This window comes from Plecotus auritus (assembly GCF_963455305.1).
Source record: "Plecotus auritus genome assembly, chromosome: 7".
In the NCBI taxonomy this organism is placed as follows: Eukaryota; Metazoa; Chordata; class Mammalia; order Chiroptera; family Vespertilionidae; genus Plecotus; species Plecotus auritus.
Window position 1 is genome coordinate 29,802,365 of NC_137774.1, and position 25,815 is coordinate 29,828,179.

The window sequence follows — 25,815 nt, forward strand, 5'->3', positions numbered from 1 at the left end:
GCAATATGTAGTACATAGAAAACAATGCATGCAATTATGTTTACTTAAATACTATCATGAATTAATGGTTTTTGTTTATTTTTTGTATGTTTTTTAAAAAGTAAAAGTACTTGGTAGCAGATAAATAGACTAAATATTTTTGAGAGGGCTTGAAGGTGAGCTACAGACTGAAAGGGGGAAAATGAAGTATTATTGCACTGGCTTTCACTCTTAAAGCAAATGGAGAGAATATGGTCTTTAGGCTTTTTGAAAACAAGGATTATGAATTTTTCAATTACAAAACTACAGCATCTTGCTACAGGGCTTGACACATATCAGGCACGCCCTTGATATTTGCATAATTCATTAATAAATAAATAGGTCGTGGTATAACAATCCAGGCACCCTGCTTCTGCTTCCAGAGAGGTCTTTCTTGCTAGCCAAACATTAGGCTCCCAAATGCAGAAGGTTGTCCTTGGTATCAAACACTTCCTAGGATGGAATCCGTTCATCTTTGGCAAACTGCTTTTTTTCTCTCTTCAAAAAGTCCTTTCGTGCAGTGGGCTTTCAAGGCTCAGGGACAAACCACCCCTCTGCACCGCGCCCCGCCCCCGCCATGTTTCCCAAATGGGTTAATTCTCACTACCTGACATGCTTTTAATGTTACCAGGTCTCAATATCTTTCCTGCTGAGCCTGGAGCTCTGGAAATGAGAATCCTGGGCTTTCTTCATCTGGGTCTAGATTTTTAATGCCTTGACCACCTGGAGTCCTTGGCAGTGCGTCAGAGAGCAGATCCCTGGGCCACGCCTCCTTTTGAAATAGTAGACAAAGTCTGCCACGGGTTCTTTTCTAGAATCTCTGGGGGCAGCAGGACTAAGCAGCCCTGTCTCCCAGAGTGACCCCAGCCTAGGAAGCTCCTGCTGTTACCTCAGCTCCCTCCCACATCCCCTCCACCCCAGCCGCCCCAGCCACTCAGCCCAAGGACAGCCAGACTCCTGGGCGGTTGGCGTCCGTTCAGTAATCCAAGGAGCGCTGCAGTGTAACTCCTTTGGCTCCCACACCGCACCTCAGATGCCACACAGCCTGGGAGACTCGCTAAACTGACTCAGTGCGGATGAACCGTTCCCTCTTCCCTCCTCCCGCTTCCTTTCCACTCATCCACCCTTTAGATGCTGTTATCAGACCGAGGCTCACACTGAGAAGGCTTCTAAACATCGAAAATAAAAATGTGCAAAAAAATCCCCTGTGGGTTGTGTGTGTGCGTGTGTGTTGTGTTGTGTGTGTGTCCATCCGCGCTTGTGCAAAAATCTCCAAACCTCACAGTTTGCATTCCGGACGAGCGCGCCCAGAAATCCGAGATCTTCCCAGGGATTCCCCTACCCTGCCTCCTCCGCTTCAGGTACCCCCCAAGAGGTAGGTCTGGAGCTTTCTCCAACCCCTGCTGCAGCGATAGAGGAGAGAGACGTCTGCTGCGATTTCCCTTTCTCCCGCTCCCAGCCCTCTTCTCGGGCGCACAGTCCCGAGGGCAGGGTTTCTTTCCAGTCCCCTCGCATCTACCTTGCTAGCGGCTGACCAGGTGCTAGTGTTTCCCTGGCCTCAGGCAGCCTTCTTGTCGGGAGACCAGCTGAACCTGAGCTCCCCTTGGGCCTGGGCGGTGGGTGGTGCTGCGGCCGCTCCCACCTTCCCGCGGGGCCTGCGCCAGCCGCGCGCGGGGCGTGAGTGCGTGCCCGCGGATTTGGTGGGAAGGTCTTCCCCGGAAGCAGCTGAGTGTTGGGGCAGAGAGTCTGCTGGACCCCAGCAACAGCCCCCAGGGCACTTGAGCTTCCCGAAAGAAAAGCGATTGAAAGCCAAGAAGGGAAGCCCGTTCCCCTAAAGCCGGGTTGCCCATAGCCTCGGGTTCTCCTGGAGCTGGGCAGAGGCGCAGTTGGCCGCGGCGGCTGCTGGCACCCGGAGTTGGACAGATGCTTTTTCTACTTTCCGGAGGAGGGAGGTGAGGGACTTGCAGGCAAGAGTTGCACCTGCTCTAGGAACCTGCAGAGAGAACTCTGGGGTAAGTCGTGTCCTGGCCCTGGAGCGGAAAGGGGGAGGGGGGAGGAAAGGGCAGGAGAGGAACGAGAAGCGGGGGGAGGTAGGGGGCAAGGGACGAATTATGCAAAAAAGAAAAAAATTCCCCCAATATTCCACCGCAGAGGAGGAGCGCAGCAACACTCCCAGGATGAATCCCTCCCGGGGCTCCCGTGCCGAACTGGGGGGCTCGAAGTTCTCTTTAAGGAGAAGAGAAACTCCCCAAATCTCGGAGGGTGACAGAGGCGAGCGGGGCGGAGTCTGAGTCGGAGCGGGGATCGGGCCCAGGCGGCTGCCGCGGTGGCCGGCAGCTCCGATTCCCAGCGCCCCGTCCTCCTTATGGCCGCGTGGAGCCTCCCCTCCCCACCCTGCCTCCCGCCTCCCGCCTCCGCCCCCGGGAGCGGAGGGACCGAGGACTGTAGGGTCTCCCGGTGGCAGCGAGGATGCTCACCTGGTCGGACCTCCCCCTCAACCCCCTCCCTCCTCCTCTCGCCCCCACCTGCTCTCCTCCCCTCCTCTTCGGGAAGCGTCGGGATCCGTAGGCGAGGAAATAACGACCCCTGCAGTTGCAGTGCTGAAACCTCGGCGGCGGCGGCGGCGGCGGCGGCGGCTCTAGTTGCGGGCGCTGGAAGCGAGGGTTCTGGGGAGCCCCGGAAAATAGCAGAGGAACCGAAAGCGCGCGCGCGGCGTGAGGAGCCCGCGGGCCCCCGACGCGCCCGGGTCCCCGGCTCCTAGCAGTTCCCGATTGGCGCCCTGGACGCGCCGCTGGGGTCGGGCTCGGAGGCGGCGGGCTGCGCGCGGATCTGGGAGCAGGGAGGGTCGGCGGAGGCTGCCGGCGGCCGGCGGGTTCGGGCACTAATCCCTGCCTCTCTCTCTCACTGTCTCCTGTCTGCTGCGTCTGCTCCGCCCTCCGCCCCCCGGAAGCAGGAGAGGAACGGCCCCGAAGCGGAGCAGCAGCCGCCCTCTGACCATGCCCCGGTGAGGGGGGCGGACTTCGAGGGCAACTTGGCGCGGACTGCCTGGGCTCGGCCAGCGAGCTGCGAGCTGCCGGGGCCCCGGAAGCCGAGGAGCAGCACGGCCCGGCGGGGGGCTATCGTCTATGCCTTCTTGGGGCGCCCGGCGGATCGGGGTCTCGTTTTTGCAGACGGAGCCCAGCGCTGGTGGCTTCAGGTGGCTGCCGCCGCCTCTGCTGGTGTTGCTTCCGCCGCTCGGGCCAGGAGCAGAGACCTTTGAGCGGGGACACCTCCGGGGCAGCGAGACATCGGACATGTGTCAGCACACCTGGGGCGCGCATCCGTTAAGCCCGAGGGGATATTTGCCGGAACAAGTCAAACAGCGATATTGATCTTGGGGGTGACTGTCCCTTGACCGGCTGTCCGGTGGGAGTGCGAGTGTGCACTCGCCCAGAAGTGTGTGCGTGTGTGGATGTGTGTGTGCCGTGTCGGGCTCCCCCCCGCCCCCCCGTTTTCCCGTCGAGTGATGCACTTGGAATGAGAATCAGAGGATGGAAATAGTCTGGGAGGTGCTTTTTCTTCTTCAAGCCAATTTCATCGTCTGCATATCAGGTACGGGACGCGCTGGAGTCGCGGGCCGGTTGGTGTTGTGTCGTATTTGGGATATATGGGGTCTTATTGTGTGCAAGACACTCAGGTGGCCTCTCGGGGTGGGATGAGGGGAGGGTGGTGGCAGAGACCTGCTCAGCTCTGCGGGTTTGCTGCCTTCCGAATTAAAAACCTTCTGAACCCAAGGATGGGGGTGTGTGTGTGTGTGTGTGTGTGTGTGTGTGTGTGTGTGTCCTGGGTAGTATCCGTATGGAGTTCTGGAACGTACAAGGGGTGGGGGATGAGAAGGGAGAGGCAGATGGGTGTTGATTTTCAAGGTTTTCTGGCTGAGAACTCTGGCCCCAAAATCTGAGCCTTGGCAACCCCCACCCCCACCCCCAACCCCGGGCTTTCAAAGTTACCAAACTTGGTGGTTCTGGCTGGCAAAATGGACGCGGAGCCCTTCCCGGGTATCGGAGCACTTTCAAGTGACTGCGGGAAGATGCGGGAGTGGAGAATATTCATCAGAGACCAGAGGGATGTGGAGGTCCTCCATTCCTTCCCCAAACCCATCAGGCCCAGTGCTGATGGTCTGAAACATCATAGTCCCCCCCACCCCCGCACCTCCAATAAAAGCAAATCCCATCAGAAACAATACAGCATCATAAATGCCACTTTAAATTACGGTCCTTTGGAATGCCCAGTGGCAGGGGTGTGCTGGCTCAGACTCACTGACCTCAGGTTACTTGTGCCAGTCTTTGGTTTTAGCAGCTGATGGCAAGCCAGTGGAGGGGAATGAGGTAGGGCTAGTGCCTGCCTGCACCTGTGTGTCTCTGTGTTGGAAGGGATTCTAATTTCCAAGCAATGTCTTTGTTGGTGCAGGGAGTGGGAGGTTTGGAGGAAAGCAGTGAGAAGAAGTCTCAGGATCAGCAGTATTCCCCAATTTAGTGCCTCCTCCCATTGACGGTGTCCACACCATTTCCCTTCACACCTGTCATGTAGGTGCCCAGGGTAAGGCCCATTTGCAGCGCTCCCCTCTGCCTGCATTCCCTCTGCAGAATTGGGGACTCAGCCAACTTCCCATGAAGTCACCAGAAGGGGAGAGCAGGAACCCTGCCCCTGTGAGCAGGCACATTTGAGCATCATTGGGGGACAGGGACATGTTTCCTGCATCTTCCTTCAGTCCAGCAATCCCCACCCTCTGATGCTGGATAGTAAAAACCCTTGTCTGCCCTTACACTGGACCCAGATCCAAAGACCGTTATTCAGTTTCAATGTTCTCTTCATAGAACAGGAATAGGAAATCTTTTATTCAAAATTATTCCCTTTGGGGCTTGGCCACCCTACTAAGAAATTAGAGATATACTGTGGGCCTGGCAGATAATAAACAGTGCCCTGAAATCCTAGTGGGACCTCTTTTACCCCATCCTACATCTAAGGGAAGATTCCTAGGTTAGGTGACTTGTAAAGGTTTATATCAGTCATATATCCAGGAATGAACTGGGTAGCATCTCACAAGGCCACATTTTGCATCTTTCTCTTCTACATGTCTATTTCAACCTCTCTCTCTCTCTCTCTCTCTCTCTCTCTCTCTCTCTCTCTCTCACACACACATTCCATATTTCATTGGTTATAAAATACCCTTTCCCTACCAGCATCATAAATAATTTTTAAATGAGATGAGCCATCTGAGTCCCTTTAAAACTTACAAAGGGTTAATTAACATCAATGAGGCTCCACCCCCACACCACCCCCAGCATCCTTTATTTCCAGTCCCTGCATTTGGTCAGGCCATCACAGGAGACCCAGCTGAGAATGGGTCTGTTCTTAACCGCCCATTAATGGGATACCTGTCACAGCTATACTTGGTTTGGTGTATCAGCAACTACATTATATAAATAGAAGCATCAGGAGGAGATTATTTCCAACCCAGGAGGGGTGCCATGGAGTCCAAGGCCTTTCACATGTGTTTACTAAGTAATCGTATTGCTAAGTAATGAGGGGATAAAAGTGTAAACGAAATTGCTAGCTATTAGCTAAACACAGAAAACTAGGTTAGCATTGCAAATGCCTAGTTAGGATCTGCACTAATTGGCACTTTATGAAGACATTTAGGCAGAGATGCACCATTATGGACTCCGTATTTACACATCCATACACTTAACTTCAAAAGGCTGTTCCTCCAGGGTCCAGGTGGTTTTCACCCTCCATCAACAGAACTACTCACTCACTCAGTGATGTCCCTGTATGTCATAGGTCTGATTAGGAACATAATTATGACTCATAGTTTGGGGGACTTTGGTTTTTCTTTTTCCCATCTGGCAGCTTTAAGAAGTGCAGGAATGCAATGCACTAAGGTTGAGTAATTGTCACGGGAGCATTTAGTAGGTCTTTCATTTCTGTTTCCGTGATTTGCAGTTTTAATTTACTCACAACTGAGCTTTACCAAAAGGAACATAACCCTTGATTATAAAACCTACTAAATCTTAAAAGAGTTTAAAAAAATTTAAAACAAAACACCTCTCTACCATCTTGGGATGAATTGCCCTACCCATGAAATGGATACTAATTCTTACAGTGTTACCAGGGCATCACTAATTGATGCAGTACTTGGGTTGGCATCATTACTGAGGGATACCAGAGTAGGAAAGGCCAGCAAAAGTCTGCATTGTAAACATTTTGCGGAAGGAAAACGTGGGGAGTAGATCTGGCCTGTAGAAGGTATATTGACTGAATTTCAGTCAGTAGCACTAGCTTTCAGGAATACTCTGGGGCTTTGTAGCTTAGTGTTTCATTAACCAAAGCTGCTTACCCTCCCTCACCCCATCCCATCCCCCAAATTAAAAGTATATACAAGGAGCTTTCTCCTTAGGGCCTGTGTAGACATAACGCTTAAAATACAGAGCCCTGCTCTTGGTAGGTTTGATGGCTCTGCACTAGTCATTTGGTTTATGATGAAGCTGTGATACTATTTCCCAAGGTTGTTGACCCTGCAGGGTAATTGTAAGGAACAAAACACTCTTTATAAAATGCCTAGCGTGGTGTCCAGAATGCAGTCACCGCTGGCCACAAATGAGACTGGGGGTCTGCTTGGCCAGGCTCAGCTAACTAGCTGCTGAGGGAGTACCGTGTGTGCCTTCCATTTGAGAGATTCTATCAATTTTGGCTACTTAAGGACAACTCAGCTAGGCTGAAGAGGGAATACCATGCCTGGGAGTTCTTGGGGCTCCTCATTCGGCTCAGATCTCATTTTACTGAAAATGTAAGGCAGCCAAGATCTCCGAAGAGATGAGAGGGAGGGAGGGAAGGGAGGAGGGAGAGAAAGAGAGGAGAGAGAGAGAGAGAGAGAGAGAGAGAGAGAGAGAGAGAGAGAGAGAGAGGTGATTTTCCAGGTGCTAGCAAGAGCACCATTCCATCCTTACAAAAGCAGTTCACATCTGCAAGAATGAATGCTTAGCAGCGCCAGGAGAGAATTTCCTGGTCCAAAAACAGCTGTCTGATTTAATTTACTCAATGCATCCCACTTCCTTATATGTAACTTTACTTAGGCAGCTTATTCATAACAATAACAGCAATAACAATTATAATTATGTGGTGCTTTCACATATATTACATAATATTGCACATATTTTAACTCATCTATTCTTAGAGTAATTTTATATATAAGGCAACCAAAGCCCACAGAGGGTCAGCCTGGAGGATTCATAGCCAGGTCTAACTGAGTCAAAATCCAGTATATCATTTATGTTTTGGTTCAAGGTTTCTTTTAAATGTTGTTATTTGGTATATTTTTTTTAATGTTTTCAATGGAAATAATAAACTGTGTTAAATGGATGTAAGTCTTAGAGAGTTTGAAAGTGGAAATTAGGGGGATTATATAGTCTAGAGCTAGAATTAAGGTAGCATTTGAGTGGTACATGACTGTCAATCAAACCGACGAGACTATTATCCAAGTTTGCCCCCCAATGCTTATGATAAGCAACCCCTTAAGCAAAGAATGTGTCATACATTCTTTTCCTTATCTGAAAATTCAAATGGTTTCCCTTCAGCTTCTTTACACGTAGAAAGGGGATAATAGTACATACCCCACACATTTATCATATGGATGAGATGAGATAATGTATTCAGTGATTCTGGCACAGTGTCTGAGGCTAGCAATAGTGTGTTTACAGTCATGTAAATATTTTTTCCTACAAACCTGACATTGCACAGGTTTGTGAGGCCAAGATAGAACAGAGCCTTTAGATTCGTTCCCTCCCACTTCTATAAAAGCAAAAACAGAATCATCAGCAATCACATTTTATTGATTGAGTTTTAGTCCTCCTTTTAAGAAGGCCTTGGCTTAACAGCTTTGAAATGTCTCTTCATTTTGTTCCTCAGACATATGAGACTGGCAGTGTTAGGTATGGGTGCTAGTCATGAGTGGCACTCCCTTTATCCCTGGGAGCCCAATATGAAGGTGGGGCTTGGAAAGTTTAATACATCACCTGGGAACAAGGTAGCGCTTATTACCCAGGGGAGCAACAGAATATTTCTCTTTCTGCTTGTAAATTATGACTCAGTATAGAACCCAATTTTATAGTGCTTCCAAAATGGCGAACTGCAGATGTTGTCAATGTGGCTTGAAATACAGTAGAACATTCCATTAAATGCAAAAAAGGGCCATGCCAAACAAAGAACACCCACCTGATGATGTTGTTAGCAATATGGCTTCTTTACATCGAGTTTCCCACGTGATGTCACCTAGCCCAGTCACTGACAGGTGTCATTGTCATAGATGAGACTCTCTTGGCAGTGAGATGAGATGAGTCTTCCTGAGAAATAGAAAGTCCCTGGGGATGGCTTGCTTCCCTAGGTCATCAGTGCCTAACATCTCAACTTTTCACCTTAACTAAGCATTACATATTTGGGCCTGTGGTTTAAGTCAAGAAAAGAGCTAGGCACCATAAAATTGTATGGAAGCAAGCAATTATAGAAGCAGTATGGAAGTTAGAAGACTCAACTTGCTCATGAAGTCTTCCTTAGTTATCTAGATGACTTTGGGTAATTCACTTAGCCCCTTAGTATCTCAGTTTCCTCACCTGTAAAATTAACTCAGCTTTGCCCATTTCAAAGAACTGTTCATAGTATTATGGGATGATCCATGCTTAAGATATAGTTTTAAAGTCAAAGTTGAGGTATTGGACACAAAATAGTGTTATATCCTATATAATAAAGATGTAATATGCAAATGGTCGTTACGCTAACGACAGGATCACGGATCAGCAGGAGGGTGCAGCAGCGAGCTACAAGCAGGCGGTGGAGAGCTATAGGAGGAATCAGGGCAGCAAGTTATGAGGGGGGCTGGTGGGGGGGCCCAGGGAGCTACAGGAGGGCGGGACAGCAGGCAGAGAGCTATAGGAGGGGGCAGGGCAGCAAGCTATGAGGGGGGCTGGGTGGAGGGGGGGGTGGGAGAAGCTACAGGAGGGTGGGGCAGCAGGGGGAGAGCTACTGGAGGGCAGCAGTGAGCTACTGGCGAGCTACTGGTGCACGAATTTGTGCTCAGGGCTATTAGTTATTCATAAAATAGAATGAATAAGGCTTAATTGTTAAGATGTAGTTTATACTAGTAAAAGCAAAGTTGTAATACACAAAATGTATCATGAGATAAAACAATAAGAATAATACCTAATGGTTTGGTAAAGGGGATAAATGCTACAGAACAGAGGAAAATGGAGAATTTTGATAGATTTTGGAGGCTGGGAATAGGAGAGCTGAAGGGGACTATATTATCAAAGAGAGAGGAATAGGATTGCGTGAGATATGTAGTGAGGACTGACCCTAATGGAAAAAATAAAAAAGGTTCACTTTGGGAGATGCTGGAAAATTGGGATGAGCCCACTCAGGGACCTGTTGAACTGAGAAGATATGCAACACCCTAATATATTAATCTCTTGGTGGTTTTTATTTTTCTTATATGGATCTTTGCATTGATCTTATGGACTGAACTTGGTTAAAATTTGTTCAAGGTTCTAATATTTCTTTTGATCTTATATTTGTGTGGCATGTCTCCAACTATTGCTGTACTTTTCATAGGTTGTGTCCTATTTGGGATTGTAGACAGTTGAGATTTGAAGAGGCTTCAGCCTTTCTCCTCTGTAGAATGGAGATGATACTTCCCAAAGTTGTTGATCCTACAGGGTAGTCATAAGGAACAAAACACTATTTTTAAATTTTTTTTAAATATATTTTATTGATTTTTTACAGAGAGGAAGGGAGAGGGATAGAGAGCTAGAAACATCGATGAGAGAGAAACATCGATCAGCTGCCTCCTGCACACCTCCCACTGGGGATGTGCCCGCAACCAAGGTACATGCCCTTGACCGGAATCGAACCCGGGACCCTTCAGTCCGCAGGCCGACGCTCTATCCATTGAGCCAAACCGGTTTCGGCCAAAACACTATTTTTAAAATGCCTGGAATAGTGTCTGGAATTCAGTAACCACTGACCAAATTACACATATCATGAGAGTAAGCATGGGATTTGCTACTAAGATAGGCCAACATGTGAATCCTGCCTTCTATGTGCACTCTCTGTGTGGGCTTGGAGAAGTCCTTTAAGTTCTCTGAGCCTCTGTACAATCTGTAAAATGAGGATTGGAGAAAAAGTACATAAGATCCTGCCACAGTGCCTGGCTTATAGTAGTCACTCAGTGAATTGGAGCTGCTCAGAAAATTATCATCATGGTCATCAATAAGAATGCTTGCTGTTGACACTTTGAACCTGTTACTATAAATTCAAATGAATTATTCAGTTATTTCTTCTGTGTTCAACAAATTACCAGCTAACTATATACCAAGCAGAAGAATCACAGAAATGAACAATACCTGGTTCTTAGTATTTACAAGACTACACATGTTATGCCCTTTGTCCACTTAACCATTCAATATTTATGGAGGGTGCCCCATGCAGAAGGTACTGGGGATCCAGCAGAAATGAGTAAGACATTGCCCTTTCCCTCCTGGAATTCATAATCTAATAGACTAATTTTTAAAATATTGATAGTTACACTAGAATGTGATAAGTATTGTAATGAAAGGACATACAAACAGTGTTTGAGTAGCACAGAGAAGGGACATCTGACTCATTCTGGAAGTGGGAAGAGTAGAGGAAGGAGAGTAAGTAGTATTAGTTAGAAGGGGTTTAGGCTGCCTCTGGAAGGACATTAAAGTCTGGGCTTGGAAGATTTTGGCTGATTGACCAGGAGGAGTGTGATTGGGGAAGGATGATCATAGGAAACAACATTTGCAAAGACAGGGAGATCAGATAGGACATGATGAATTTAGGGGACTGTCAATAGGTCAATATGGCAACTACTGGAGTGGAGTGTGATGGATGAGGCTGAGCATTCATGGAATGTGATCCCAATAAGAGTAATACCTTACATCTAATCATAGTCAGTAAAAACCACCCTTTTGCCTCTTTGTGTAGGGAAGGCATCCTTTTAAAACCCAAGGGGTAGGTCTAGTTTATCCTTTTTTCTTTGTTAGGAACAGACAGTAAGGGTTAAAGCTTTTGGCTCTGTTCCAGCTGTGCTCCATTTGGCCCAAATCACTAGGTATTTTCCAGCGTCCTCTCTAGTTCCAGGTGGCTTCTCAGAAGCTTTGGCGATAACCCAGTTACACTTGACAGAATGGACCTCTTCTCGCTCTAGGAAAAGGAGCTGGGACCCTATTGGTTGGCGCTGGATTTTGCAATGTGTCAATTATCATCTCATTCTTCTGGATAATTGAATCTTTCCCACAGCTTTTTGCAGTTTTCATCTCATGTAACCTCAAACAAAACTTCAAAGTATTTCTAGCAGGGGTTGTGGTGGGGAGCCGCGGATGGTAAGAAATGGTATGGGAATTGCCTTGGTAACAAAGCAATCATTGCTACTTATTAGCGAGATTGGACTGGTAATGGGCCAGTGTTTGGGTTTGGTTGCATTCGCATGAAGGTGCCATCAGGATGGCAGCCAAGAGATGATCAGGGAGAGGTGGGACCTTTGTCACAGTAATTGCAGAATTCATCTTTAACTTCGTCCAATACTTCATGCCCAGTGGCTGAAGGGGCTGGGATAGGAAATGAAGCCTGTGACTTTCAGGTGAGTTTTCCAGAGCCAAGTCCTGCTGGCTTCATAGCACAGTTGGCAGCAATGCCAAAGTTGGAATGAACCCATTCAGTGAAGGATATGAATCAACATATTCCCATTCTGTGGTCCCCTCTTCTACCACACACAGACTTACCTTTCAGCCTCAAGGGAAGCAGTTTTGACAGCAGCACTTACTGAGTGAGCAAAGGCCATTCCTCCTCCATGAGGTGGGAAGAAAAGTAAATAATCGCATGGGATTCTTGAACTAATAAGGGTACATATCTACAGATGGCTTCTCTCCCATCCCCAAAGGGTTTAATCTATTGGCTCATTAATCCCCAAAATGCTATTGAATGCCTCCAATGATGGAGGCAATGGCCAGGCAGAAGATAAAATGTAGGGAGTAAAACAACCATGATCTTTGCCCTCGTAGAATGTATATTTAGTGATACACACATATTGGTTTCTTTTCCCATTGTCCAGCTCAGTACCTAGCATTCAGTAGATGCTCAATAATGAATGATTGAATTACTATGTAAATGAATGACAAGGAGTGATTTAGAATGGCTTTCCTTCGTTAGCGGGAGACTGGGAGACAAGATCTGAGACGAGGAAGGAGTGGAGATGAAAACCTCTCTGTTAGCTGCCCTGTTGCTTCTACTGCATGGGGGTCTTTGAGCACACAGTTTCAGAACTGAAACCTTCCCAGGGAGCAACATATTCGATGGTTTTCTATTTCCTTCTCAGACTTAATTCATATCTGCATTTGGCCAACCAGTGTTATTTGGGGGCACTTACCAGTTGTTTTAAAATGTATTTCAGCAATTTTGTGTTCTATGATGCCATACTAAAAGCCTTGAACTAGGATGATTAAGAATCAATGGATGCATCCTTGTTCTTTTCTCCATGTCATCTCTGTTCCTATTAAAGGAGATTGCTTAGGATAAGGTGTTTTCATATTGGGATCTAGCTTGGGGAAAAGCAGCACAAGAGAAAGCTCACTGCTCCTTTATTAAGTATTGAACTAGACTAGAGGGCTTTTGGGGAAAGTCTACCCCACTCTTTCATCCTGGTGCACAAGCAATACGGGGAATGGCTCTGGTCTCCAAGGTGTTTCAGTCTTGTGTCTGAGAACCTCTTCACCCTCCAGCTGTTTGTAACAGAACTGTGGTGAACTCTACTAGTTCTTACCAGGGAGGAGAGCCAGGCACCTAGAAATGGAAAGAACATAGTGAATTGGCAGTTCTTGGCTGTGCATTCTGTCTGTAATATCTGTGCATTCTGTCTAGTTGATCTTAACAGCTGTGAGGAAATGGTCAGTTGGATGGTTTGATGTTTGTTTGCTTGTTAATATAATTACAGTGGGGAGGTTATAGAACAAAAGCTCCTATTATTAACCTCTTAGGTATATGGAGAATATACTGATGGTTAAAGGTGAGGCACCTGTGAGTAATGCCTTTCTATTATGTGGCCTGAGTGTGAATAGCAGTATGTCACTGTCTGTCTAAGTCCTATAATGCACCCTCATGATACCAGCTTTAAGTCGCAGTGGCTCAAATCCCAGTAGAATGAAATATAAAGTGATGAAGTCATTATTTTTGTGTCTGTGACAAGTTCTATCCTGTTTTTCCACTGTGGTAAAGTTCTTTGTGGCCTTTTCGTTTGGTGCTGCTAAATGAGAGTTGTATGCAATTTTAAGTGTAAGACTTGGTGCAGCGCCCCAATCCCTCTTCCTGCTTTTAGAGCTGCTGAAATTAGAGCTTGACTAAGCCAGGTAAAGTCTTGTCATGTGCAACCTCTAAAGGCAAGATGGTTTGAACAAATTAACGAATGAGAGTTTTGTTTATGCATTTGACCTTGAGGCCAATCATGTGTTCAAATGAAACATTCCTCATTGACCAGAGCTTCTTGCAGGCCAGAGACTGCATTTGCAAGTGTTTAGTGTCACAAAGATGAGTGATGAGCCATTGAATTCATTTTAATGCTAACTATGCTAGTATCCAATAAAATTTGGGAAAACAAACTAATTTTTTTTACTAAGTTTGCAGTTATAACTTTTTCAACCTTAAATCTGTACTTTTTAAAGAAAACTTTACATTATGTCTTAAGTATTCCCCCATGCTACTTCCTAGTTAAGTTTCTTCAGGCAATTCTGGACTCTGTTACAGATAAAACTCATAATCTCAGTGATATAACATAATAGAAGCTTACTTCCTGTTCATATTACTAGTAATTGTCTATTGGTTGCTGTGTATGTGTGAGTGCGTGCGCATGCATTTGTGTGTAAGTGGCTTGGTTAGGGGAAAGGAATAAAAGAGAAGGAATCCTGTCTTTGTAGTGACTTGGCCATCTCAAGGCTGATGGAGACTCTGCTTGTCTTCAAGATATGGCTCCCAGTGTTCTTTTGCATAATAAGTCAGATCAGAGACAGGAAGCCGTGGTCAAGAACAAGCAAAATACCTTTCCTAAGTCCAGAAATTTGAGACTTCTTAAGTATTGTTTCTAGAGCTTATTTCTATAACTTATAGAGAAGAGTGAATAAAGTGGATGGCAGAAAAGATAATTGGGATGCCAGTTAGAACATGTTGAAGTGACTGTTAGGTTTGCCACTGCTAGCTCAGTGGTGTGGAGGAAGTCATTTCACTGGTCTGGGTTCCTGTAAGAAAAATAAAAGAAGAAACTTTTATTTACTAGAGGCCCAGTGCACGAAATTCGTGCATGGGGGTGTGTGTCCCTCAGCCCGGCCTGCACCCTCTCCAATCTGGTACCCCTTGAGGGATGTCGGATCGGCCTAAACGGGCAGTCGGACATCCCTCTCACAATCTAGGACTGCTGGCTCCCAACTGCTCGCCTGCCTGCCTTCCTGATTGCCCCTAACCACTTCAGCCTGCCAGCCTGATCACCCCCCCACTCCCTGCTAGCCTGTTTGCCCCTAACTGCCCTCCCCTGCAGGCCTGGTCACCCCTAACTGCCCTCCCCTGAAGGCCTGGTCACCCCTAACTGCCCTCCCCTGCAGGCCCGGTCCCCCACAACTGCTCTCCCCTGCAGGCCTGGGTCGCCCCCAACTGCCCTCCCTTGCAGGCCTGGTCCCTCCCAACTGCCCTCCCCTGCTGGCCTGATCACCCACAACTGCTCTCCCTTGTAGGCCTGGTCCCTCCCAACTGCCCTCCCCTGCTGGCCATCTTGTGGCGGCCATCTTTTGTCCACATGGGGCAGCCATCTTTGACCACATGGGGACAGCCATCTTGTGTGTTGGAGTGATGGTCAATTTGCATATTACTCTTTTGTTAGATAGGATTTTCAGGGGCTAGCTTCTTTTTATTTATTTATTTTCAGAGAGGAAGGGAGTGGAGGAGAGAGATAGAAACATTAGTGATGAGAGAGAATCAACTGTTGGCTGCCTCCTGCACGCCCCCTACTGGAGATCTAGCCCACAACCCAGGCATGTGCCCTGACCAGCAATTCAACCATGACTTCCTGGTTCATAGGTCAAGAACACTCAACCACTGAGCCACATCGGCCAGGCCCAATTTTCTCCTTCTAAGCGGGGATGTTGAATGAAATAATATCTAGAACCCTTTGCAACTTCGACACTTTATAGTGTTAAGAGACTTTTACCAAAAAAAATTATCTAAATTTGCTGTTAATGCTAAACTCCAGTTTTTGAGATGTGGAGGCAGCAAGGTTAAATAACAGGACGAACTTTCAAGACTGAGTGAGCAGAAAAGTGGCAAATGACTTTTGAAATGGGCAAGCATAAGCTAAGGCATGATGAGAGAATGACTCAGACTGTGGAATGATGACCTTGTCCGCAGCTCTCTAGTAAGATTCTGGGAAAGACTCTGGGGGTCATCATTGACTGCCCTATTAAGCATTTACTGAAAAACTTGGGATCTGTATATTAGAGTCTTAGAATTTAATCTTAACTCTGCTGTTACTTGTTGTGTGACCTTGGGAAGTTACTTAAAATGTCTAATCCTTCGTATTCTCTCATAAACTGGAGGTGATAATATCTATCTTTGGAGTCAAGGGAGACTGAAATTTAGAAATGCAGCATAGTGCTTGGCACACAGAATGGATTTGATAAATGGTGAATTTTGCATTGTTATGACTGAAGCTAAAAGAACAAAAGACGTGTTGGGCAAAATTAAGAAGGAACCTTGGCAGTATCATGTAAAACATGGGGGTTAAATGAGACAATTCACGGGCAAGTGTTTAGCACAATGCCTGCATATAACACATAATCATTTGAGGTTGGTTGAATCTCATTCACTGGGGGAAGATAGGATGTCTGGGGAATATTTTAAAGGTAATAAGAAAGAAGACAATCGTGTCTTTTTCATGAAATGATCTTCAGAGTCAATTTCCTGGGTCTGGCCCACACTTTTTAATAATTAAAAAAATTTAATGCCACATATCTTCATTTTACATCTGCGGTTTAGACTTATCAAGGCCTCTAATATAGGTGTATGGTCTCATGTGACCCAGTAAGAACTTGGCTTTTGACAGTGGTGGCATAAACAAAACCCTGATTCATTTAATGTTTTCCCTGATGATATACATTAGTAAATGTTGGTTTATTGTTCAGAACAATAAAGGAATGAGGCATCATGACTCAGTTCATTTATGGTAAAACTATAATATTTACTAGTACATGTTTTAAAACTGTCGCTTGTTTTTACAGGAATTTGGTTACTCTATTTTTTTTTTTTCATTATTCAGTCTTGCCAGCTTCCCAAAAGCACTGATTTATACACATGGGAACCTTAACCATGTTTTTTTCAACAAATTCTCAACATGAAAAGATAGTTTTGATTTATGTTTCATATTCGCTTGAGAGAATGATTTTTAAAATGATAATTAAATGCTAGGCTATTCCTGAGATTGCAACATGATTCCTTTTCAAATACATCTGATCTGAGAATTTCAGCAAAAGACATAAAAGGAAAACCAACAAGAAACAGGACAGATGACAAATGCTGTATGTATTGATGTTAAGTAAAGACAAGCAAACTGTGACCTAAGTGTATTGGTCTCTAGGGAGCCAGCTTTGGAGTTTTTCTGAGTGTTTGGTATTTTTATCGGATTTCCCTCCCCCAATCACATCGGTGGAGGCTGGATTACAACTGAGAATGCAGAGATTAATGGCCTGTTGTGACTAATCCACCTAACCCCTACTCCTGTTTCTCTGAAATTGATTGAATTTAGAGAAGCGGAAGATAGACCCACACCAGCTAGCCTGATATTAGATCCCAGCGAGTTAATGAGACCTAATAGCTCTAAGTTCATATAACCAGGAGTCATGGAACTTTCATGGAACACAGTCACTTTCTGCATTATGGAATTCTTTTATATGTTGCTTATTAGATCAGATCCCAATGTGATGTTTCACCGTCTTTTTTAAAGGCGAACATTTTCACATGATTACATTAAAAAATTATAACACTATTATAACCCAATTTAAAGTAATTGAGAGAAAAAGAGAAAAGGAATCACATAACTTGAATGCAACTGTTGTTAACAGTTTGTTCCCTCTAGGTTTTTATTGGCAAGGGTTTTTATTTATTTGAAGTTGCATTCCACTATTCTGCTTGGACAAAAAGTCATGTGAGATAAATATATGGTTTGTGTGCAATAAAGCAAGGCCCACCTAAAATGTAGACAAAAACAGTGTGAAAATAATTATATACATAGATGGATAGACATGGCATTGATGAAAATCACAATTTTATGCTAAATTAGTGAGCTCAAATTGGATGAAATGTGAACAGAATTGAAATTTCTAAATCTTTAATTATGAAAATGTTGCTCTTGAAAAAAATAATTAGTAGGAAGATAAGAAATATAATAATAGTATTGGAGGTTTTTTAGTAGAAGAAACACTGGAAGAGACAATGTAGAAAGGATTTTTTTTAAGTTTCATTTAACTATTAAAACACAGAAATACGTTTAAATGTACTGAGAAGCAATTTAGGTGAGTGACTAAAAGCTTACACAGAGGCAGACCTAGGTTTAAACCCACTCTCTGCCTCTTCCACACTGGATGGCTTTGGGTAAGTGAATTTCTGCATCTCAGTTTTCTAATCTGTAAAATGGGGATAAAATAGAACCACCTCAGTGATTTTTTTATGTGTTCAATGACATGTGACAGGCACTTAGTATGATATTGTCAGGCAGACAATGGTGGCTTAATAAATGTGACCCCCCAATAATACTATATTCATAACATGTAAGATGCAGCCAGCCACATCCTATTTGTAAAGGATGAGCATCCTCTAAGTTGCTTGCTTTTGTAGGGAACTTTGTCCTAGAAGCTCAGAAACCTTCAATACCTCCCTCTGACTCTACAAAAAGAGTTCACACCGTCAACACTGGTGTATCTTCTATGATATCCCAGAAACACCTTTTTTACTTGGCTCCAATTTGCCAACTCACTCTTCCGTGAACACCTTGCACATACATACCTGTGCCTTTGTTCGTGTTGTGTTTCTCCACCTGGCCTTCAACCACCTGGATCACACCCATCTCACAAGTTCAGCCAGCGGGCTCCTTCTCTGTGAATGCTGGGGTCATCAGTCCAGTTAGCCTGGATCTCTTGCTTCTCTACACCCTGTGGATTCTTACTGTCTCCAGAGCCGTTCATCACCGACCAGTCTTTCTTTTTCCATCAGGTGGAAAACTCACTGTGATCAAGATTCATCTAGTCTATGCTGTTCCCACTCTTAGCACAACATGCTGATTGGTTGGGTCTTACTCTGCAATTTATAATGATAATTACAAGATTCACTGCAGATATTCTAAGTAGTATTCGTTAATTTATTTCCTATTCCTCAACCCACCTACCCACTCTTAGAGATACTATAGCACCTCAGGTCAGGGCTCAGTGAATAACGGCCCATGGGTCAAATCTAGCCAGCTATCTAGTTTGTAAACACAGTTTTTTGGAACCCAGCCAAGTTCATTCATTTATGTATTGTCTATGGCTGCTTCTATGCCACAGCAACAGAGTTGAATAGTTGCAACAGAGACAAAATTGCCTGAAATGCTTAAAATATTTACTGTCTAGGCCTTTACAGGAAAATTTTGCAATCCTTAATGCAAATGATTGATTTGGATGCTTCCACAAGGTAGAGTGATAAACTGCGTTCCTAGATCATTCATTTCTTCAATGGAAGATTGTCTAAATTTTAGGTGAAATATTTTTTAAGTGTTTTTAGCCCTGGCCAGCTTTTCTCAGTGGGTTAGAACATCGGCCAGCGGACCAAAGGGTAGCGGGTTCGATTCCTGGTCAAGGGCATGTACCTCAATTGCAGGTTCCATCCATGGCCCAGTGGAGAGGCATGCAAGAGGCAACCAATCCATGTTTCTCTCTCTCTGCCCTCCCCTCTCTTCCACTCTGTCTTAAAATCAATGGAAAATATATCCTCAGGTGATGATTTTTTTTTTTTAAAAAAAGTGCTTTTAAGCGTCGAGGCTTTAAGAACTTCAGAATTATCTTGACTTTTGTGGCTATCTTGCCAGTTTTTACTAGCCCAAAGGGGGTTCCTTATGCGCCTCTCACTGTCAGAAACGGAAAAATAAATCTTTGTTTGTGCTGGTTTGGATTTCTAAAGCTCCCTTCACTGTCAGAGGAGCTTGGCATAGCTCTGGCCTTGCCCAGACAACATTCTGGGGGAAGCCACCCTCCCCTAAGGGATGATTTGTGCTGGGGATGGCAGCTTGGCAGGGAACGAGCAAGCTTTCTGAGAGAACAGTTCTGCTGCCAGCCCTTTGAAAAAATAACCTCTGCGTTTGGGAATATGAAGGTCAGACCACATTCAGAAATAAGAACGTCACCTGGAAAGACAAGCAATTTTAGGAATGACAACCTGAAAAATCAAACCTTTCCCCCCCAGTGATTGAGACAGGCCAGACACGTAACCCGAGCCGTAATCGGTTTCTGCACTTGGATACGTTTCCTCCCAGAGACCAAGCTGAATAAGTATTGCAGAGCTCTGGAAGATGGTTGCTGGCCTCCCTGGACAGATGAGGAAATTGAAGTCGAGAGGCAGTAGCTTACCCTGGCCACAGTGGACATGGGGTCTGTCATGGACCCCGCATGTCTCGCAGGAGCTGATTTCCAGCCCCCTTAGGCATGGCATTTGCAGTGAGAAGCCCCTAAAGCAGATTTCAGAATGCTGCTTGATGGAGGCTCTTCTGAACCGCAGAGCAGGGTTTGGCAAGCAAATTGTTTTTATAAGGCCAAGGCCGTGAGCTAAGAATGATTTTTACATTTTTAAATGCGGGAAAGAATTCAAAAGAAGAAGAATATTTCATGACATATGAAAATTATATGAAACCAAATTTTGGTCCATACATAATATTTTATTGAAACACAGCCACATCCATTCATTTATGTATTTTCTATTGGCTGTATTCACATTACAACAGCTGACGTTGAGTTGTCTTAACAGAGCCTCTGGCTGGCAAAGCCTAAAATATTTACTCACTGGTTCTTCACAAAAATATATTTGCTAACCCTGGCTCTAGAGTGCATGTAATATAATAATTAAAATCAATTTATTGAACTATAACATATATATAAAATGCACTCATTTTAAAACTACTGTTTAATGAGTTTGGGAAAAGAATATAGTCATGTAACCACCACCACCACCATCAAGATACAGAACATTTCCATCATCCCTTTAATTTCTCTGTGCTGTGCATAGTCATTTTGAAACCCAAGGTTTGAGTGCCTGCCACCTCGAAAGCCAAACTTATGATACAGGTGCTGGTGAAAAAAGGAAAGAGGTTTATTCACCTGCAGGCAACCTGAAAAGATGGGGGACTCTTGTCCAAAGTCTATCTCCCTATCTCAGTGCAGGGAGAGGTTTTTATAAGGAGGCAGATAGAAAACAGAACAAACAAATCAATGGGAAGGGGTTGAAAAGTTCTCTATGTGCAGGCCAACACGGTCCCATTTCAATAATGATCTTGAAACTGTTCAAGTGATTGTCTGGTATGCGTCATCCTGATTCTATAGTTGAAGGTCAGCAAATCTCCTAGACCTAGGATGACTGAAGGTTGGAGTTTGTATCCTCTAAAGTTAGTACCTAGAATTCTTATACAAACATGCTATTTATGTATAAGCTACATATTAGTCAGAATCAGCACTTATAGGAACAATGTCAAAAGAATGGTGGGGTGTGTTGCAATTCCCCACTGTTAACAATTTGTTATCCCATCCTTGAATTCAGGCAACCAAAGATATGATCTCAGTCAATAGTAGCGGCTTTTAAATGTTTGTTTCTTGAGCATTTTGGACCACTAGAGACTGTGTTAAAGAAGAGTGGTTGTGGGAATGTGGGAAAATGATTTTATCCTTTCATTTGATAATTTCTTAATTCACTCTAAACAGCCACTTAACTGTTTGTAATATTAGTAGCTGACAGGTACTATGCCAAGAGCTCTCTATTTATTATCTTATTTAATTGTTTAACCTTATAAGGGAATTCTTATCCATCTCCCATTTTATTAAGAGGAGACAGAGACACCCAGGTTAACTTGTGAAGGGTACACAGCTGATAAGATGTAACCTAAGATTTGAACTCTGATAGTATATCTGAACCCAGAGCATGAACATGCCATGCACTTATTCAGTTTTCTCTACAAGCCTGCTTGGGGATGAAGTAGCAACATTTTATAGAAGAAGGAATCTCAGAGAGGTTAAGCGACTGGTCCATGTCACACACCTACTAATTACCAGGATTTGAACTCCTAACAGCAAGCAAAAGGCACAACACAAAGAGCAATTGAAAAACATTAGTTTGAAAAATCACCCTATCCTACAGAGAGCTATGGGTAAACAAGTTGTAGCTAATGCAGAGGGGGAGATATGGTAGTGGATGGAAGAAGTCTTGAGCCAGATGTCCTTTTGCTTTCTAAACTAATGGATATTTCAAGACTATTTATTTAATATAAGCAACTAATGGCAGTAAAGTGCTTTGAAAAACCCTGAGGGGTATGTCCATGCTGTCCAGTATCAGTAATCAAAGTCTCTCTTCCTATCCCTTCACAAACAACATTATATCTACCCTGGTTTGTTTAGACTGAGCAGAAAGCGAAAATAAAGTGAGAGAAGAGCCCCATAGGGTGTCTCTTTCCCTCCTCCTCCTTCTCTTCACAACTGCTATTACAAAGATGGTGCAGCTTACCAACCCCTAGTTTGAATGATTACCAGTAAACTGCATTTCTTCAGGGCCTTTTTACTAAGCACTTGGCACCTAAAAGGTACCCCAAAATAGTACTGGTTGTTCTAACTGTCTAGGAGCACCCCATCAGTCTCTATGCAGGCTTTTCTTACTACCCAGGTTAGGAGATTATGTCCACGGGGGTCCTTAGTTATATATAACAGAACCCCTTCAAGAGTAGTGTCAGCAGAGAAGAAATTCATTAAAGCATTGGGGGTGCTTACTGCATCTACGGCTGGGCCAAGGAACCAGAGTTGAAGACTACACTTATAAGAATGTGCTGTGGGATTGGTCTAGAGAAGACCCCTCCTTCTGCCTCTGCTGAGGAGAGACCGCCGAACCCCATTACTGATGTGGACAGGTCACTAGACACCACTGGTGTCCAGAAAGCTGGATAGTTCTCCTCCAAACTTACCAGAAAATGGATTCCACATCAGGACTACTTCCTCATGTTGTTCACTCAGAATTGAAGTCTCAGGCGTGTGAGGTTGGCCAATTTCAGCCACGTTCTGTGCCCTCTGCAAAGTCAAGTTCAGGGTTCTACCTGGGTGGGATTGGACACAAAAGGCAGGAAATAATACTCCAATCATAGTGGGATGGCTGAATAATGGCCCCCTAAAATGTCCATGTCCTAATATTAGTATTATGTGAATATGTTAAAAGGGACTTTGCAGGTGTGATTAAATTAAGGGTTTTGAGATGGGAGATTATATTGGATTATCCAGGTAGGCCCAATATAATCACAAGGATCCTTATAAGAGGAAGATCAGAACCAGAGAAAGTAGAAGTCAGAAGCAGAGGCTGAAGTGATGTTCTTTGAGGATGGGCCTGTGAGCTAAGCAATGCCGAAGTTCTCTAGTAGCTAAAAAAGGCAAGGTAAGGATTCTCCCCTAGAATCTTAAGAAGGAACACAGGCCTGAGGACACCTTGATCGTAGCCCCCTGAGACTCATTTCAGACTTCTAAACCCCAGAATTATAAAGATAATAAATATGTGTTGTTTAAAGCCAATACGTTTGTAATAATATGTTACAGCAGCAATAAGAAATGAATACACATAGGAAAAGTGTTCAAAGTGTGATGGGAAGCCAGAAAGCATGACCAATGTCAATAGAGCAACATCGAAAGAAACCTAGAAAAATTGTTTTCTACATTCAAGTCACATAGGGTTTCATCGCTCAACTCTGAGAGCATTCTAATACAATCCTGGAGCCAGATTGGGTGAACACGCTGAGTAAGTTGCTTTTGATTATTCAGCTTGTGCACCTACTTTATTCATTCCATGATTTATTCAACAAATGGTTTACTCATTAAATAAATATTTACTGAAGTTAAGTGCCAACCACTGGGAAAGATCCCATGGTTACAAAGGAAAATCAGAGAATAAAGAAAGAAGTCCAAGAGACACTGGGTTTAGGTTGAACTGATTTCCAGTTGTCTGTATGTATCAAGTCCCACCAAAAATCCACGTTAGGGTGGTTTGGAAGAATAGGAGTTAGGATGTCCAGATTTTTGCAGAAGAAGAGTCCTAACAATTTATATATAAAGGCATTATAACTGGAATAAATATATTTCAATTAAATATCTATTATAGTAGTAGCCAACCCTTTTTGAGTGTGTAAGCAGTTTATGTGCTTTATCTATAATAATAAAAGCATGATATGCTAATTATACTGGATGTCCTTCCAAAGCCGGGGCTGTGAGGGAAGCCTGGGTCCCAGGTGCCTGTCAGCAGCTGGAGGGAAGCCTGGACCCTGGGTGCCAGAGGGAAGCCGATGCCAGCAGACGGGGGAAGGAAGGCCTACTCTTGCCCAAATTTCATGCATCGGGCCTCTAGTTTTCATATAATTGTCACATCAACCCCATGAGGTATGGGCAATTATTATTCCCATTTTACATTTGAGGAAACTGAGCCTTAGAAAATATGATCACATTCACATTTCTAGGTAACAGAGCTGGGATTTAAGCCTCAGGTCTTTTGACACCTGGATACGTGTTGTGTGGCTCTGCCTGCTTGTGTGCCAAGCACTGGATTAGGGGCTAGGGATTCACATCAAGATCCCCAAATCTCAAAGTTTAGTAGATAAAATAAAATAACCTATGAGAATGCAAACGAAGAACTACATAGCTTTCCAAGGTGACTGATTTTAAAAGGGAAAACCCTCATTTGTATATACAATTTCTGGTGCATTTAGTTAAAGATCTTATTCGTTTACAACTGCAGGAGAAGCAACCCCTGTTTCTTTGACCAAATTAGGCACAAAATACATTCTAGATTATGTCAATTTTAAAATAATATTACATAAGGAATATATATATATATAATTATACTTTCTCCTTTCTCCTTCCATTCACCTGTAGCTGTAAGCTCAGGTCAGCACTTTGGTCAGTGGTATTGTTTACATTCATGCCCCTTGAAGCCTCTTTTCAGAAAGTGTAAGGGTCAGAGCGGTAGCCCTCCAGCATCTTGTTCTTAGGTGGGCGCCTCCCCTCTGCAGCGGCTCATCAGCACCCACAGAAAACGCTGAGTCTGGGCAGAACTGTAGCAAGGACACACAGATACCACTTATCACTCCCGGGCTGAGTAGGTAGGCTGTGTAAGGTCTCTTGACCGCTGAGCCAGGAGCTACGTCTTACCCAAATGACGCCCAAGTGTTCTGTTCCCTGAGTTCTGGGAGCTGCTGCTTTGCTGAGTTACTGCACAGCAGTCCTGTTGACAGATGGTGTGCCTTGCTCATTAAATCAGGATCCTCTTCACTCCAAGGGCCCCAGGCATGTTGGGAAATAGACTCGGTGGTGTTTTCCAATGCTGGATGGTCTGCAGCTCAAAAGCGTGAAGATAAATATTCTACTTCATTGTGCATCCACTAACTCAAGCCTTACTAGGTCTATTCCCTTCACGTTGACAGGGCACATTTAGAAGAGTGAAATGGAGTGCTCTCAGGCACCCAGCTCCTCCACCCATTACTTTCTCTTATACTATACAAGCTTGACTCTTTTCTCTGAGACTTGTCTCCACACAGTGTTTTATATCAGTTATGTACCATACCCTGAACCCAAAAGAGCCCTTCCTAGTCCAGTGTTCAGGGCTTACCTTTGTTTTTGAGGCAGTATTTTGCAAAGCTTATTCCTTTGAGCACTTGTTGGAGGAAAAGAGAGGGCTCTGTTATAAACCAGTGTGGCTTCAGCACAGATAGCAAGTGTGACTACAAAACAATCACGTTACTAAGTTCTGTATTTATCTTAAGAGCGATGGGAAGCCACAAGAGGGCCTTAAGCTGGGGGGACAGGAGGTGGGGAGTTCACATGATCACATTTGAAGCTTAAGAAGACCTCTTTGGCCACAGATTGGAGAATGCACTGGGAGTGAAGTAGGTTGAGGAAGACAGGTGACCTTGAAAGAGGCCGTCGGGAGACTCTGCCAGTCTAAGTTGGAGACGGAGGTAAGCTGACGAAGGTGGTGTTGGATATGGAGAGCAATGGAAAAGTCAGGAGCTGTTTAGGACATGGAGTTTAAAAAATTGCATATGGTGGGAATGAGGGAGAAGGGTGGGTCAGAACAAGACCCACGTTTTTGGCTAATGAACTGTGTGGATGGCAGTGTCATTCATGGATCTAGGTCACAATGGAAGAGGGGAGCCAGCATGCATAGCATTCACTCTGCATTGAGTCACAGAGAATTGCAAGCCATCATGAAAGGAAGAAGGAGATGTGTAGAGTTGGGGAGCAGGAGAAAAGGAGATACTAATGAAAGAAAGAGAACCCCGGCTCCTCTACCAGAGAGTTTACCATGGTATAAGAACAAGCAAACCTACTATTACTATTATCTTTAACTAGTACTGGCAATATCACTATTACTATTGATTGCTTAGTAAATGTCTAAATC

At 44.5% G+C, this 25,815-nt stretch overlaps 1 protein-coding gene across 2 annotated transcripts in view; it reads left to right on the top strand.

The window, feature by feature from the left end:
* The first annotated feature begins 1,420 nt into the window (after positions 1-1,420).
* Positions 1,421-25,815, top strand: part of CA10 (carbonic anhydrase 10) — a 387,282-nt gene continuing 362,887 nt past the window's right edge. The window contains exons 1-2 of one of the 2 annotated variants that reach the window (XM_080680847.1): positions 1,421-2,030; positions 2,972-3,609. In XM_080680847.1, coding sequence (XP_080536973.1) covers positions 3,549-3,609 — 61 coding nt within the window. In that variant the 5' untranslated portion in view covers positions 1,421-2,030; positions 2,972-3,548. Of the gene's footprint in view, positions 2,031-2,440; positions 2,733-2,971; positions 3,610-25,815 lie in introns of those variants that run through there. The other variant, XM_080680848.1, reaches the window with a different exon arrangement.